Raw genomic sequence first — 18,029 nt, 5'->3', positions numbered from 1 at the left:
AGAAAGGGAAAGAAAGAGAAAAGAAAAGAAAAAAAAGAAGAAGAAAAAGATAAGAACAAACAAAAACAGAACAAAACAAAAAAAACAGAATATGATAAAATATGATCAGGCTGGTGGATAGATCAGTGCCACACACTAGATTTGGGGTGTATTTTGGTCTGTTAGAAGAAAGTGACTCCCAAAATTTTAAAGAAAGAAAAACTTATATATGTACAAAAATAAGGGTTGATATGATGAAGGGATGGAATATGACTGTAAAGATGAAAATTATAAAAAATTTTATAAAAGGAATTGATAAGAAGTTGTTTGAAAAAAGAAAGAAGAGGATTTTTTAAAAAAGAGAAAAATAAAGGGAGAGAATGTGATCAGGCAGGAGACTAGAACAAAACCATACACTAGAGATTTAAGGTATATTTTGGTCTGTTAGAAGAAACTATATCAAAATTTTCAAGAGAGAACAACTTATATATATATGCCAAAAATAAGGGTAACTACTATGAGGGGATAGAATATGACTCTAAAAATGAAAAATAAAAATGTTTTTTAAAAAAGGGATTGATAAGGGGCGCCTGGGTGGCTCAGTTGGTTAAGCGACTGCCTTCGGCTCAGGTCATGATCCTAGAGTCCCAGGATCAAGTCCCGCATCAGGCTCCCTGCTCAGCGGGGGGTCTGCTTCTCCCTCTGACCCTCTTCCCTCTTGTGCTCTCTGTCTCTCATTCTCTCTCTCTCAAATAAATAAATAAAATCTTAAAAAAAAAGGGGGGGGATTGGTAAGATGTTGGTTGAAAAAGGGAAAAAGAAAAATTCAAAAAAAAAAGTTAAAAAAAATTAACTTTGAAAGACTAAAGCATCATGGGAAAAAAGCCATGGACTCTATGTGCAGTATTCCCCTAGCGCTGGAGTTCTACCATTCTCATTGATCAGTAAACTTGGTCTTGGCTGGCTGTTCTTGCTGATCTTCTGGGGGAGGGACCTGTTGCCGTGGTTCCCAAATGTCTTTGCCGGAGGCGGAATTGCCCCACCCTTGCCTGCTCTGGGCTAAGTAATCTGCTTGGGTTTGCGCTTAGGAGCTTTTGTTCCCTGCAAGCTTTCCGTACAGCTTTGGAAGGTGAGAGTGAAAATGGCGGCCTCCCAATCTCCGCCCCAGAGGAGCCAAGAACTCAGCCCCGCTCCTCAGCGAGCCCCCAGAGAAAAGCAGTCAGTCACTCCCGTCTCCCCGGTCTCCCGCCGCACTCCGTGCTCACCCGGCCTGTGACCGAGTGTTTCTATCTCTGGCACCCGACCCCGTGTGGAGTCTCCAAACCCAGCAGATCCCTGCGGTGCGCTCCCGCGCCGCTCCTCCCAGGGGAGGCAGGGGGGTCTCCCCAGATCTGCTGCTTGTTGGGTCCCTGCTGGAGGAGCAGTGGCCTGACTGTGCCGCGGATCACGGTTTATGGCAACCCCGAGCTGAGAGCCCGCGCCTCGGCTCCGTCTCTGCAGCCGGCTTCCCTGCTCCGATACCTGGGAGCTCTGCCGCACTCAGGCACCCCTGGTCTTTCTGTGACCCCGAGGGTCCTGAGACCACACTGTCCCACGAGGGTTCCACCCCCCGCTTAGCCACTCGAGTGACGTCCCTCAGCGGAGCAGACTTCTAAAAGTTCTGATTTTGTGCTCCGCGGGTCTATCACTTGCCAGAAGCGGCTGACGGAGGCCCCCTCCCCCATCGTCTATCTTCCCGAATATTGCCTCGGATTCACTTCTCCGCATGTCCTACCTTCCAGAAAGTGGTCACTTTTCTGTTCAGAGAGTTGCTGCTATTCTTTTCTTCAATCTCCTGTTGAGTTCGTAGGTGTTCAGAATGGTTTGTCCCTATCCAGCTGAATTCCTGAGACCAGAGGAAATCCAGGTCTCCTACTCCTCTGCCATCTTGCTCTGCCGCTCTCATAGCATCACTTTTTTTAAGCAAGAGGATACTTTTATGTTTTGAGAGTGCAAAACAATATCACATTGTATTTTATAAATAAATGTCAGTTATAAAATCAGATCCAGTATAAGCAAGTTGACCTTACAAATACATTTTCAGGATACATATATTGCTATTTAATGCCTTAATATTTCTGAGTCCCTATGAATTTAGAAGGTGTGTAATACCTAATATGTAATATTTTTCAAGGAGGATTTATCTGATGCCCCTCTGTATATGCAGTACCCAGCACCTCATTTTTATAAGACACGTATGAAATTTACTTTAGTGATGATTAATTATATATTCTCACTAAATTATTTGACTCTTTTTTATAGAAATAGAATGCAAGGTTCCAGTAGTAGAAGAATACTTAGTTCCTGAGCCCAGAAAACACAAATATAGAGTTGGAGACCTCTTGAAATTCTCCTGCAGACAAAGACTTAAAAGAGTTGGACCAGACTCAGTTCAGTGTTATCACTTTGGATGGTCCCCTAATCTTCCAACATGTAAAGGTGAATATCTGTCTTACAATTGCTAAAACAAGAATTAGGATTTGGGTATCAACCTTTTTTCCCCCCATCTTAAATTTCTGTTGGCTTTGAGTGTGTCTATAACCTAGTGTATTAAGCCAGGACATGTGTTGGGGGGTAGATACCTCAGACTTCCTTATTTAAGCAATTAATCTCCAATTGTTTCTTGAAATATGTAGTGGAAGTATGCATAGATACATATATGATGTCTCACACTCTTTTGTTATTATTCCTTTTGCCTGCAGTTCCACCAATAATATTGGACACTTTGTATAGCATGGGCCTTTCCTCAAGTTTTATTGAGTGTCTAAACAATATTCAAGCAACCTATAGTCAGTTCAATCACATGCATGGCTTAATCAAAGTTAAAACATCTTGATCTAATGCTTGCCTCAAACGATGGCATTTTTTCAAACAGTTTTGATAAAATGTTTCCATGGAATATGAATATTGCTATAATTTACACAACCACATTTATTAATTGCTTTGCATACATCTTAGAATACCTAGATTATTAAACATATTTCCTGGGCTTAAATATTTCCAATACACTAGTTCAGTGTAAGTAATAGAACTGGGAAACATGTTTCTGGTGTAAACACCATTGTTTAAGAAGGCTATAATAAATTATATTATAAATTATACAAAGTAATTTTTAAAAACTCTCTACTTTATGGATTTTTAAGTTGTAAAATAGATAATTTAACGATTATTCACACAGTATTTCTCTTGTAGAGCAAACAAAACAGTGTGGGCCACCTCCTCAACTCCCCAATGGGAAAGTTAAAGAAACAGACAAAGAAATCTACGAACACAATGATTTGGTGGAATATGTTTGCAATACTAGATTTCTGATGAAGGGTTTTAATAAAATTCAATGTGTTGATGGACAATGGACAGACTTGCCTATGTGTATTGGTAATGTATAAAAATATTCATATTTAAACATAAGTCAACACTCTTTGTATTCATAAACACATAAATTGCATTTTGTAAATAAACATATTTTTGTGAAATTTTCACAGAGGTGGAGAGTACATGTGGAGATATACCTGAACTTCATTATGGCTCTGTTGTTGAGTCTTCTGTCCCTCCCTATCGCCATGGAGATTCAGTAGAGTTCAATTGCAAAGAAGAATTTACAATGATTGGACACAAGTCAATTACATGTATTAGTGGAATGTGGACCCCACTTCCTCAGTGCATCGGTGAGAAGAAACTTCTCAAATTGACAGTCAATGAGATTTAATATTTTTATGGCAAAAAGTGTATTTGCAAACATATATTTGAAATTTAGGTATATTCTTGAAAATGTCAGGTCTTAGGGGTACCTGGGTGGCTCAGTCGGTAAGCATCCACCTTCTGCTCAGATCATGATCTCAGGGTCCTGGGATTGAGCCCCCACATCAGGCTCCCTGCTCAGCAGGGAGTCTGCTGCTCCCTCTCTCTCTGACCCTCCCCCTGCTCATGCTCTCTCTCACTCTCTCTCTCAAATAAGTAAATAAAATCTTATTTTAAAATGTCAGTTCTTAAATTACAATGAAGGTAGACATTGCTTATAGCTCATTATATGTCTACAAATTAGCAATAGAATTTTATCAGTCTTTCTGTCCCTGATATTAACACTGTTTATAAGTGTGAAGCTAAATTTTATTTATGGTTATTCATATGATTTAAATATGAGTACTAATGACCAAGAAAATAGAACTATATTTGCAAAAAGACCACTTTTGTTTTTATGTGGCACTCTTGATTTCAGGTCCTGGAAAACAAAGTTACTACCCACTTGTTACGTTCCTATAGGAATCTTGCCTCTCTCAAAGTTTCTAACAATTTCCCAATCTGTTTCAAATGCAACAACAAGTTAATGTGCTGAAGGGTGGGTGGGCTCAGGCCCTCTCAGTCAGTAGAAGAACTCAGTCAAAGGAGACAGTCAGGGTTAGGCTAGGAAACAAATCTGATGGATGGACTTCCCTCTGATTGATGTATGTAAATCATCCTGACCCTTTGGATGACCAAGTCTTTTATGACTAACATGGAAAATATTGGGGGCCCTTTTCATTTTACCCTCAGAATGAGTTCTTTCCTAGAGTTTTCCTAGGTCTTACATTCAAAGAGAGCCCTGGATGTCCAGTCTTACTTATTCATCAGATTTCTAGGCATTAATTGTTCCAAGGAGAAGGTAGGGCTTGGGCTCACGCTCCATGAGAGCAGAGATTTACTCCTATTTTGTTCATGATGTATTCCCAATACACAAAAGACTGGCAGACCCATAGCAGACATTAAACAGGAGTTTGTTGAATGAATCATAAGTTTTGTTGCTTATTAATCCTTACATTTTTGCTAAACACATTCCCATTAGAAGTATTGTCAGTCCTTCAAGACCAAAGTTCAATCTTTGTCCTCTTCTATCTCCACAGATGATCTCCCCTTATTTCATACGGGAGGAAAAACCCAAAGTTATAACGGGCATGAAAATTCTCAACTTTTCACTCTTATTCTAAAATATATGCTTCCATTATTACTCTTTTCTGATCTCAGAGTTTGCTTTCCAAAAGTTAATCTTCTACCTATATTCAGCTTAACATAATCCCCTTACAGGTATAATAGACCTTACTCCAATTTTCTCCTCTCAATGTTTATTTTGTTTTGTTTTGTTTTTAAGATTTTATTTATTTATTTTGACAGAGAGAGAGAGACGAGAGAGAGAACACAAGCAGGGGGAGTGGGAGAGGAAGAAGCAGGCTTCCCGCGGAGCAGGGAGCCTGACGTGGGGCTCCATCCTAGGAGCCCAGGACCACGACCTGAGCCAAAGGCAGACGCTTAACGACTGAGCCACCCAGGCGCCCCTCAGTGTTTATTTTGTACCTCTAACTAGTCTAGCTGTTCACTCTTCCCCGAATGTTTATTTTCTCCTAATAAACAAAGAAATTCTTTCAGAAACCAATCATAGGACAATAACAACAGCCGCCACCACTCCTTTTGACTATAGATCGTCCTTCAGTTACCATCACCTGAACACCTTGTTTTGTCTCCCTCAACACTGTGGACAAGCCCTAAAAACAGGACTAATTCTCAGCCTCTAGTTTTTTGAATTAGTCTCCTTTGTTTTATTTTTTATTGTATTACAAAATCGTCACTTCTTTGGCTAATCATTAATAAATCATTAACAAAGACCTACATCAACTCATATTTTATCAAATCCAAAAGTACTTTAATCTGCATTGAATTTTTGAAATACATAGCTATATAGAAAGTTGTTATATTTAACTCAGAGTCAGTAAAAATTTACTATTATGACATTATAATAAGGATGATCTGGTATATAAAATAGCTCTTCAAAGATTGTAAGAGTATAAACCGGAAACAGGTTGTGGCTTTAAGCACCCAACTTCTAATTCCAAGAATCTGTTCCTATTTTTTAGTGATCATGCAAAAGATCTACCTAAGTATTCACATTCTGTATACTACATCTTAGATGTACTTTTCTTATTATATTACATTACCTTTATTGAAAAAATTATATTTAAACTAGCAACTTCATATATTCTATTTCCACAGATAAATATGGGACCAAATGTAGTCAGGTGATGACTGCTCAGTATGTAGATCATCCAAAAAAGTGAGCCTCTTACACTTTTCTAATCCCCAAAGTGCAGAATGCATTTATGATGGACATTTTCTCTGAAATTTCAAAGACTGGACACAGGACTTATGTTCATACATAAGAGCCCATCTCATGCAATATGGTCAGGAATAAATTGGTTGGTGGGGTTTATGGGCTCAAATTCTAATTTCATTATACTATTGACTCTAAGCTATTTTTTGTAGTAGTTGCTTTGATTCTTATAATTAGTCTTTTCAAGGGAATATTTTCATTTTATAGCAACTGACAAACTTGAGAAGTGTAAATACAGCTTGACTAGACAAGAAGCAAATCTATTAAGTAAGATTGTATTTGATCATAACGAGAAAATAAGTTATAAATGCAGAGGAACAATAAAGCAGAAACATTCAACATGCATAAATGGGCGATGGGATCCCGAACTAAACTGCACAGGTAAGCTCTTGTTTACAATATTTTCAAAAACTTACTCTATTTCTTCCTAATTTATAAAAGTAGTATCTTTGTGGCTTCTAAAAAATTTTACCTATGTATTACTACACAGAAACTAACCAAAACCCTATTTCTAAATACTAATTGCATCAGTGCATTAGTCCGCTATAAAACAAAACACCCAGAAACTTGGTGGTCTTGAATGAACATCCGGCCAGGTATCTTGAAGAATTAGTGTTTGGGTTTTCTTTGAGGCTGAAGAGAGCACAAAGCTGGCATCCCCCCGGTTTCCGTGCCCTGAGAAGCACCTCTGTAGCCTCCAGATGTGTGGCAAATCTGAAGTCTGCCCCTCAAGCGAAAGTTCCAGGACAAGTACATTGGCCTTTTTCACAACAAGACTGAGGGTGTGTTTCAGTCGGCTGTCTGTGTAGTGCCCTGGAGGCGGTGGCCTGCCAAGAAGTGCCTGTCCCACTGATACAGTCCTGCGGGAGCCAGAAAGGCAAGCCCCTGTGGCCACCAGCGCCAGGAGATCGAGGAGCGTCCCCTATGTGGACTGAGCATGTTGCCAGCTTTGGTGAGGCAGCAGGAGAAGGCAGGGCTGGGCCACACCCGCTGGCTTTTATGGGGCCATAGGAGAGCACTGGGCTGGAGTGCACCTGCCGGGGTTCTCAAGGTGGAGGGCGAGTGTAAAAATGGCACCTGCCACACTTCCGTCGTGGAAAGAGTCCCAACAGACCCCTGCTCCTCAGGAGATGCTTTAAGATTAGCAAATGGCTCTCCTTCTCATACGTCTAGGTGTTTCTCAAACTGTTCCGGTCACTTTGGTCCCCTGGGGGTAGTGGGTCTGGGTGCCAGCTCTTTAAGAAAAGTATCTCAGGGGGTGCCTGGGTGGCTCGGTTAGGCGTCCACCTTCCAATCGGGTCATGATCTCAGGGTCCTGGGATCGAGCCCCACATCAGGCTTTCTGCTGAACAGGAAGTCTGCTTCTCCCTCTCCCTCTGCCTGTGCTCTCTCTCTCTCTCTGTCAAATAAATAAATAAAATCTTTAAAAAAAAAAAAAAAAAAGGTATCTCCGTTCTCTACAGCCCATTGAGTCTCCTGGATATGAGACCCGTTGGTTTTCTTTTTTTTTTTTTTTTTAAAGATTTTATTTATTTATTCATTAGAGACAGAGAGAGGCAGAGGGAGAAGCAGGCTCCCAAGGAGCAGGGAGCCCGATGCGGGACTCGATCCCAGGACCCCGAGATCATGACCCGAGCCGAAGGCAGACGCTTAACCATCTGAGCCACCCAGGCACCCCATTGGTTTTCAAAGCCAGGTGTTGGGGGGGCTCATCTTTCTTTTGCAGGTCCCAGAGTTTGGGGTGCTGATGTGGGACACAAACCTCTCTCTCCTCAGGGAGAAGCTCTGGATTTGTGAGATCCCACCTGATTGTGTGTAGCCCTGCCAGGGGTGGGAGTTTTGTCCCTACTGGGTCTCTGACTCTCCTACCCATCTCGATGTGGCCCTTTTACTGTTTGTTGTGAAGGAGCTATTCAGCTAGTTTTCAGGTCTTTTTTAGAGGAAATTGTTCCATATGTACCTGTGTGTCTCTGGGAGGAGATGAGGTCAGTTTCTTCCTATACATTTGTCCTCACACTCGATTTGTGCACATTGATTTTATACTCTGACACTATACTAAGTTGCATTATTCATTTTAGGTATTATGTTGTAGATCTGTGGTAATTTTCTGTAAGCAATTATGTCACTGAAAATACAAGACTTTATTTTTGCCGGTCTTTTTTATTTTTATTTTTTTATCTTATCACACTGACTTGGACCTCCAGTAAACTGTTGAAAGGAAATGATGAGAACATACAACTTTGTCCTATTCCTGATCACTGGGAGAGGATATTCAACATTTTACCACAAGTATAATGTCAATTTAGGATTTTTGTAGATGCCCCTTATCAGTTTAAGGAAATTTCCTTCTATTCTTACTTAACTGAGTGAGAAATTTTATGATCAACCAATGTTGAATGTTTTTAAATGCTTTTTATGTATCTCTCGATATGATAATATGACTTCCTTAATTCTGTTAATACAGTGAATTATATATATAAATTTTTGGATGTTGAACAGATCTCTCCTCCCTAGAGTTAACTCTACTAGGTAGTGACAGGTTATTCTTTCTATATTTTCATGTACTTGATTTGCTGATATATTTTTAAGGGGTTTTACATCTATATTCATGGGGAATATTAATCTATAGTTACTTTTTCTTTTAATTCCTCTCCCAAGTTTTGTTGTTAGGATTATCGTGGCCTCATAAAACGAATTGAGGACTGCTCTCTGCTTCTCTGTTTTCTGAAAGTATAAATGTAATATTATTATTACACATATTATTATTTTATTATTTGTATCTTAAATGATTGATAGACTTCACCTGTAAAGTCATCTGATATATAATTTGCTTTTTTGGAAGTTTTTCTTGATGAAGAATTCAATTTCTTTAATAAGTAGTGAAATATTCAGATTTTCTTACTGTCTTTTGTCAATGCAAGGAAGTTGTATTTTTTTTTAAAGGTTTTAATTATTTATTTGAGAGAGAGAATGAGAGAGAGAGAGCACATGAGAGTGGGGAGGGTCAGAGGGAGAAGCAGGCTCCCTGCTGAGCAGGGAGCCCGATGCGGGACTCGATCCTGGGACTCCAGGATCATGACCTGAGCCGAAGGCAGTCGCTTACCAACTGAGCCACCCAGGCGCCCGGAAGTTGTATTTTTGAAGAAATATCTATTTTATCTAATTTATGAAATTGATTGGTATACATTTGTTTCTAATAGTCACTTAATATTCTATTTTCATTTTAATTATATAGTTTCTTTGTTGTTATCACTTCTTTCATTCTTGACATTGACAGTTATTTTTCTCTTTCATCTTTATTATTCTTCCTAGGTTTTCTTTTTTTCTTCAGTTTTCTTAATATTTCCAGATAGCCAATTTTAACACTTAATTTTCTCCATTTACTCTCTCTTTTATTTTTTAACCTTATTAACATTCACTATTTTTTTGTTTTCTTTTTTCTATTTGTCTTTCTCAATTTTCTCTCCTCTGTGGACAAACTGTTTTTTTCATTCTAGTTACTTTGCTTTTAATTTTATTTTTTCATTTATTAAGGTAGAAAATTAAAACATGGATTTAAACCATCCTGCTTTTCAAAGATAAACTCCATTTTTCCTTCTAAGTACAGCGGTAGCGGTCTCAAAATTTTTATATCTCAAAATTTTTATATACATTTCAACTTCATTTAATTCTATGTGAAATGTTTTCTAATATTCCTTGTGATTTCTTCTTTGACCTATCAGTTATTTTGAATTTTGTTTCTTAATTTCCAAATATTTATTTTTTCCTAAATAAAGTTATTCTCTTTTAACAGCTTTTTTTGTGGTATGATTGCTATACAAAGAACTGCAAAAAAAAAAAAAAATACAGAATAATTTTTAAAACAAAAATAAAATAAAATACAAGTAATTAAAATACAAAAACACAAAGAAACTTTTTTAAAAAGTATAAACAGGTGATTTGCAGAATAGTAATTCTGCCTTTAGGGAAATTTAGTTGTTAGACCAACCTTTAGCAAAAATGTATCAGAGGAAGTACAAATTAAGATTATTAGGGTGAAAATGGTTAAAGATCAGATACAGAAGAAACTCAATCTTTGACAATGCATTGAAAAAAAATGCCGAGATATTTAAAACAAATAAGAAGAAAAGGTTTTGATTAAATATAAAATACTTCTACACTTAGATAGAAATAGAAAATATGAGAAATAGAAAATATTAGTAAGCATGAATGAAGTGTATTCAGTCAAATATTTCTCTGAATTGCATACAAAATCTTGAGTAACTGAAAGGACTTACAAGACTTCCCAGTGTACACTCACATAAGACCTTTAATGAAATAAATGCACAACAGGAGAAAGCAACATCAAGGAATCATAGAGAGATCCAAAAGCCTCCAGGTACAGCCATCCAAAGTCTTCCCTCAGTTGAACAAGACATGCTTTGTCTTCAGATTATGAGCTGCCACGATACATGTGCGGTATCTCAGGTCTCTGGGAGCTCAGACACGAGTTTACAGAGGAATCTTGTGTCCCTTGCTGGTCATGCAACTGAAGCCAGGCTGTCTGATCTGTTCAACAGGGTGCATTTTGTTAACCTATCTATCTCTTAACAGTGTAGGCAAGCTAGTAAACAGTACCTCCAGAGAGTTTTGAACTTTAAACAACACACTGTAAACATTAGTGACCATATCTAATTCTTATGTTAGCCAAGAATCTGTATCAGATAATTGATCATTAACTACATGTAATTCTTCCCCTGACTAATTAGCTTCCATTCCACACCTAGTGAGGGTTTAAATCCAATCACAATACATTTGATTATGGATATCTGTAAACAAGATAACAAGATCCTGGTATCAGTATTTATTTAGTGCCTCTTACTGAGTGAACAACTCAGAACATCCTAATGGTTAGAAACCATTAAAATAAGTTTTACATAAATTAAGCAAGATTTGTCACAGAAAGAATAAAAGGAAGATACTACGAGTAACATGGTGAGAATATAAACCACATGTGATATATTAAAGTGCTCTACAAGCCGAAGAGTGTAACATGTTTAAATATAGAACATAATGTCATTATTTGATCATTAATGATACATTATTATTGAGTTTTCTGTTTAATTATCTTTTTAATATGTTTAATTTATGATTTTTAATCAAGAAATCTAAATTTTAATATTTTTAGAAGTTAGAACGCAGTCATGCCCCCCTCCACCTCAGATTCCCAATGCTCAAAATATGGCAACGACGGTGAATTATCAGGATGGAGAAAAAGTATCTGTTGTCTGTCAAGACAATTATATACTTCAGGATGCAGAAGAAATTGTGTGCAAAGATGGAAGATGGCAGTCAATACCACGCTGTGTTGGTCAGTACTGCATAACTCGCTTCATAACATTCTTTCAAATGAGCTTAATAAGCCCCTGTGCTTTGTGAAAAGGAACAAGATGAAGACCTTTCTCTATACCTATTTCACTTTACCTTGAAACAGTAAATTACAAACTAAGTATACAAATCAATCAGCATTCTTTCACTTCTACTGTGCAATGAACAGACAAAAACTTCGGGTTATTGTGCAAATACCAGAGAAAATTTCCGTTTATGTCTATTTTACTCCTCATGATGAACAGGACAAGAATGAAGGGGCGTAGTGAACAAGTAGATAATAGCATAGATTTTATGGAGACATATATGCTTGCAAGTTTCAAATGTTTTTCAGTTTTTCATTAATTTAATTTGTTCAAATTATCCTTATTTTAAAATCCCAAATGGCATTTGATTGCATTTTTGAATTTAAACATTGTATCTATACTTGACCCTTTGATCTCTGTTCTTCATATAGAAAAACTTGCGTGTCCTCAACCACCTCGTATAGAACATGGAACCATTAAATCATGTGAATTTTCAGAAGAAATAGAAGAATCATTGAAACCTAAGCTTTACCCACATGGCAGCAAGTTAAATTACACTTGTGAGGATGGTTTCAGGATATCTGAAAAAGATGAGATAACATGCCAGATGGGAAAATGGAGTTCTCTACCCCGGTGTGTAGGTGAGGACAGTATGCAAACTAAAATTCTAGTTTCAATTTTCAAAACAATCCATTAAACATAATTGTCATCAAAGTCATGAGAAAGAATCCTTTAGGTTTCTAAATATATAAAATTTAAAATATATAAAATTTATATCTAAATATCTAAAATCATTTATATATTTATGTATTTTACCAAACAATTTTTGCATAATCAAATCTATCCCATTTTTGTTAATTTTTTTGATTCATTATAGAATCACTTTTAATTCTGGCAGTTGTTTAATTAAAACTAGATGTGTAGTGCAGTTAAACCTACCTATTTATATAGGTATGACTATTCATATTCCTACCTATTTATATAAGTTGTACTGTTAGCTTTGCCATCAGTTTTGTGTTGTTTTTCTTATCATTTTCTTCCTGATTTCTTACAATATATGGTACTTATCTTAAGATGATTAATTCTCAATGCCCTTCTTTCTATTATTCACTATATTGGTTTAAGAAGCACTGATAGTCTCTTTCATAAATACATTGACATTTTTATTTTTTATTTTTTTATTATTATTTTTAAGTTTTCACTTAAATTCCAATTAGTCAACATACAGTGTAAGATTAGTTTCAGGTGTACAATATAGTGATTCAGCAATTCCATCCAACACCCAGTGCTCATCACAAGTGCCCTCCTTAATCCTCATCTCCTATTTCACCCATCCCCCCACCCACTTCCCCTCTGGTAACCATCAGTTTGTTCTCTATACTTAAGAGTCTAATTCTTGGTCTGCCTCTCTCTCTCTTTTTTCCCCTCCACTCATTTGTTTTGTTTCTTAAATTCCACCTATGAGTGAAATCATATGGTATTTGTCTTTCTCTGATTTATTTTACTTAACATTATACTCTCTAGCTCCATCCACGTCATTGCAATTGGCAAGATTACATTCTTTTTTATGGCTGAGTAATATACATACTACCTTTTCTTTATCCATTCATCTATCAAGGGACATTTGGGCTGCTTCCATATCTTGGCTATTGTAAATAAGGCTGCTATAAATATCAGGGTACATGTATCCCTTTGAATTAGTATTTTTGTATACTTTGGGTAAATACCTAGTGGTGCAATTGCTGGTTCATAGGGTAGCTCTATTTTTAACTTTTTGAGGAATCTCCATACTGTTCTCCAGAGTGGCTGCATCAGTTTGCATTCCCACCAATGGTGCAAGAGGGTTCCCCTTTCTCCACATCCTCACCAGCACCTGTTATTTCTTGTGGGTTTTTGTATTTTATTTTAGCCATTTTGACAGGTGTGAGGTGGTATCTCATTGTGGCTTTGATTTGTATTTCCCTAATGATGAGTGATGTTGGGCATCTTTTCATACATGTTGGCCATCTGTAGTCTTCTTTGGAAAAATGTATATTCATGTCTTCTGCCCATTTTTAATTGGATTATTCACTTTCCAGGTGCTCAGTTTTATAAGTTCTTTCTATATTTTGGATACTAGCCCTTTATCAGATATGTCATTTGCAAATATCTTCGCCTTTTAGTTTTGCTAATTGCTTCCTTCATTGTTCAGAAGGTTTTTTTTTTAATTTTTTTTGTAATGTTAATCACCATACATTATATTATTAGCTTTTGATGTAGTGTTCCATGATTATTGTTTGTGCATAACACCCAGTGCTCCATGCAGAACGTGCCCTCTTTAATACCCATCACCAGGCTAATGCATCCTCCCACCCCCTTCCCCTCTAGAACCCTCAATTTGTTTTTCAGAGTCCATCATCTCTCATGGTTCAACTCCCCCTCCGATTTCCCCCCATTCATTCTTCTCCTCCTGCTATCTTCTTCTTTTTTTTTTCTTAACATATATTGAATTACTTGTTTCAGAGGTACAGATCTGTGATTCAATAGTCTTGCACAATTCACAGCGCTCACCATAGCAAATACCCTCCCCAATGTCTATCACCCAGCCACCCCATCCCTCCCACCCCACCCCCACTCCAGCAACCCTCAGTTTGTTACCTGAGATTGAGAATTCCTCATATCAGTGAGGTCATATGATACATGTCTTTCTCTGATTGACTTATTTCGCTCAGCATAACACCCTCCAGTTCCATCCATGTTGTTGCAAATGGCAAGATCACGTTCTTTTTTATGGCTGCATAATATTCCATTGTATATATATACCACCTCTTCTTTATCCATTCATCTGTCGATGGACATCTTGGCTCTTCCCACAGTTTGGCTATTGTGGACATTGCTGCTATAAACATTGGAGTACACGTACCCCATCGAATCCCTACATTTGTATCTTTGGGGTAAATACCCAGTAGTGCAATTGCTGGATCACATGGTAGCTCTATTTTCAACTTTTTGAGGAACCCACATACTGTTTTCCAGAGTGGTTGCACCAGCTTGCATTCCCGCCAAAAGTGTAGGAGGGTTCCCCTATCTCCGCATCCCCGCCAACATCTGTCGTTTCCTGACTTGTTAATTTTAGCCATTCTGACTAGTGTGAAGTGGTATCTCAGTGAGGTTTTGATGTGGATTTCCCTGATGCCAAGAGTTGCTGGGCACTTTTTCATGTGTCTGTTGGCCATTTGGATGTCTTCTTTGGAAAAAATGTCTGTTCATGTCTTTGGCCCATTTCTTGATTGGATCATTTGTTCTTTGGGTGTTGCATTTGATAAGTTCTTTATAGATTTTGGATATTAGCCCTTTATCTGATATGTCATTTGCAAATGTCTTCTCCCATTCTGTCGGTTGTCTTTTGGTTTTGTTGACTGTTTCTTTTGCTGTGCAAAAGCTTTTTATCTTGATGAAGTCCCAATAGTTCATTTTTGCCCTTGCTTCCCTTGCCCTTGGCCATGTTTCTAGGAAGAAGTTGCTGTGGCTGAGGTCAAAGAGGTTGCTGCCTGTGTTCTCCTTTAGGATTTTGATGGACTCCTGTCTCACATTTAGGTCTTTCAACCATTTGGAGTCTATTTTTGTGTGTGGTGTAAGGAAATGGTCCAGTTTCATTCTTCTGCATGTGGCTGTCAATTTTCCCAACACCATTTGTTGAAGAGACTGTCTTTTTTCCAGTGGACATTCTTTCCTGCTTTGTCAAAGATTCGTTGACCATAGAGTTGAGGGTCCATTTCTGGGCTCTCTATTCTGTTCCATTGATCTATGTGTCTGTTTTTGTGCCAGTACCATACTGTCTTGATGATGACAGCTTTGTAATAGAGCTGGAAGTCCGGAATTGTGATGCCGCCAGCTTTGCTTTTCTTTTTCAACATTCCTCTGGCTATTTGGGGTCTTTCCTGGTTCCATACAAATTTTAGGATTATTTGTTCCATTTCTTTGAAAAAAGTGAATGGTATTTTGATAGGGATTGCATTGAATGTGTAGATTGCTCTAGGTAGCATTGACATCTTCACAATATTTGTTCTTCCAATCCACGAGCATGGAACGTTTTTCCATTTCTTTGTGTCTTCCTCAATTTCTTTCATGAGTATTTTATAGTTCTCTGAGTACAGATCCTTTGCCAATTTGGTTAGATTTATGCCTCGGTATCTTATGGTTTTGGGTGCAATTGTAAATGGGATCGAATCCTTAATTTCTCTTTCTTCTGTCTTGTTGGTGTATAGGAATGCCACTGATTTCTGTGCATTGATTTTATATCCTGCCACTTTACTGAATTCCTGGATGAGTTCTAGCAGTTTTGGGGTGGAGTCTTTTGGGTTTTCCACATAAAGTATCATATCATCTGCAAGGAGTGAGAGTTTGGCTTCTTTGCCGATCTGGATGCCTTTTATTTCTTTTGTTTTCTGATTGCTGTGGCTAGGACTTCTAATACTATGTTGAATAGCAGTGGTGATAGTGGACATCCCTGCCACATTCCTGACCTTAGGGGGAAAGCTCTGTTTTTCCCCATTGAGAATGACATTGGCTGTGGGTTTTTCATAGATGGCTTTTATGATATTGAGGTATGTACCCTCTATGCCTATACTCTGAAGAGTTTTGATCAAGAAAGGATGCTGTACTTTGTCAAATGCTTTTTCTGCATCTATTAAGAGGATCATATGATTCTTGTTCTTTCTTTCGTTAATGTATTGTATCACGTTGATTGATTTGTGGATGTTGAACCAACCTTGAAGCCCAGGGATCAATCCCACTTGGTCGTGGTGAATAATCCTTTTAATGTACTGTTGGATCCTACTGGCTAGTATTTTGGTGAGAATTTTTGCATCCATGTTCATCAAGGATATTGGTCTGTAATTCTCCTTTTTGATGGGGTCTTTGTCTGGTTTGGGGATCAAGGTAATGGTGGCCTCATAAAACGAGTTTGGAAGTTTTCCTTCCATTTCTATTTTTTGGAACAGTTTCAGAAGAATAGATATTAATTCTTCTTTAAATGTTTGGTAGAATTCCCCTGGGAAGCCATCTGGCCCTGGGCTTTTGTTTGTTGGAAGATTTTTGGTTACTGCTTCAATTTCCTTAGTGGTTATAGGTCTGTTCAGGTTTTCTATTTCTTCCTGGTTCAGTTTTGGTAGTTGATACATCTCTAGGAATGCATCCATTTCTTCCAGATTATCTAATTTGCTGGCATAGAGTTGCTCATAATATGTTCTTATAATTGTTTGTATTTCTTTGGTGTTGGTTGTGATATCTCCTCTCATTCATGATTTTGTTGATTGGGTCATTTCTATATTCTTTTTGATAAGTCTGGCCAGGGTTATATCAATCTTGTTAATTCTTTCAAAGAACTAGCTCCTAGTTTCATTGATCTGTTCTACTGTTCTTTTGGTTTCTATTTCATTGATTTCTCCTCTGACCTTTATTATTTCTCTTCTCCTGCTGGGTTTAGGCTTTATTTGCTGTTTTTTCTCTAGCTCCTTTAGGTGTAGGGTTACCTTGTGTATTTGAGACCTTTCTTGTTTCTTGAGAAAGGCTTGTATGCTATATATTTTCCTCTTAGGACTGCCTTTGCTGCATCCCAAAGATTTTGAACAATTGTGTTTTCATTTTCATTGGTTTCCATGAATTTTTTTAATTCTTCTTTAATTTCCTGGTTGACCCATTCATTCTTCAGTAGGATGCTCTTTAGTCTCCATGTATTTGAGTTCTTTCTGACTTTCCTCTTGTGATTGAGTTCTAGTTTCAAAGCATTGTGGTCCAAAAATAGGCAGGGAATGATCCCAATCTTTTGGTACCGGTTGAGACCTGATTTGTGACCTAGGATGTGATCTGTTCTGGAGAATGTTCCATGGGCACTAGAGAAGAATGTGTATTCCGTTGCTTTGGGATGGAATGTTTTGAATATGTCTGTGAAGTCCATTTGGTCCAGTGTGTCACTTAAAGTCTTTATTTCCTTGTTGATCTTTTGCGTAGATGATCTGTCCATTTCAGTGACGGGGGTGTTAAAGTCCCCCACTATTATTGTACTGTTGTCAGTGTGTTTCTTTTTGTTATTAATTGGCTTATATAATTGGCTGCTCCCATGTTAGGGGCATAGATATTTACAATTGTTAGATCTTCTTGTTGGATAGACCCTTTAAGTAGGATATAGTGTCCTTCCTCATCTCTTATTACAGTCTTTGCTTTAAAATCTAATTTGTCTGATCTAAGGATTGCCACCCCAGCTTTCTTTGGGTGTCCATTAGCATGGTAAATGGTTTTCCACCCACTCACTTTCAATCTGGGGGTGTCTTTGGGTCTAAAATGAGTCTCTGGCAGACAGCATATCGATGGGTCTTGTTTTTTAATCCAATCTGATAGCCTGTGTCTTTTGATTGGGGCATTTAGCCCATTTACATTCAGGGTAACTATTGAAAGATAGGAATTTAGTGCCATTGTATTGCCTGCAAGGTGACTGTTACTGT

General features: G+C 37.7%; 1 protein-coding gene across 5 annotated transcripts in view; it reads left to right on the top strand.

Moving 5' to 3' along the window:
• The window catches only part of LOC118530817 (complement factor H-like), a 140,548-nt gene that overhangs the window by 104,496 nt on the left and 18,023 nt on the right, over positions 1-18,029 (top strand). For all 5 annotated transcript variants that reach the window (XM_078078330.1, XM_078078329.1, XM_078078327.1 and 2 more), the window contains 6 exons: positions 2,281-2,457; positions 3,211-3,393; positions 3,501-3,683; positions 6,362-6,535; positions 11,322-11,504; positions 11,979-12,188. In XM_078078330.1, the coding sequence (XP_077934456.1) occupies positions 2,281-2,457; positions 3,211-3,393; positions 3,501-3,683; positions 6,362-6,535; positions 11,322-11,504; positions 11,979-12,188 (1,110 nt within the window). The remainder of the gene's footprint in view (positions 1-2,280; positions 2,458-3,210; positions 3,394-3,500; positions 3,684-6,361; positions 6,536-11,321; positions 11,505-11,978; positions 12,189-18,029) is intronic.

This window comes from Halichoerus grypus, chromosome 7 (genome assembly GCF_964656455.1).
Source record: "Halichoerus grypus chromosome 7, mHalGry1.hap1.1, whole genome shotgun sequence".
NCBI classification, from domain to species: Eukaryota; Metazoa; Chordata; class Mammalia; order Carnivora; family Phocidae; genus Halichoerus; species Halichoerus grypus.
The sequence above is the reverse complement of the archived record's forward strand: the minus strand, read 5'-3'. Positions and strand labels throughout refer to the sequence as shown.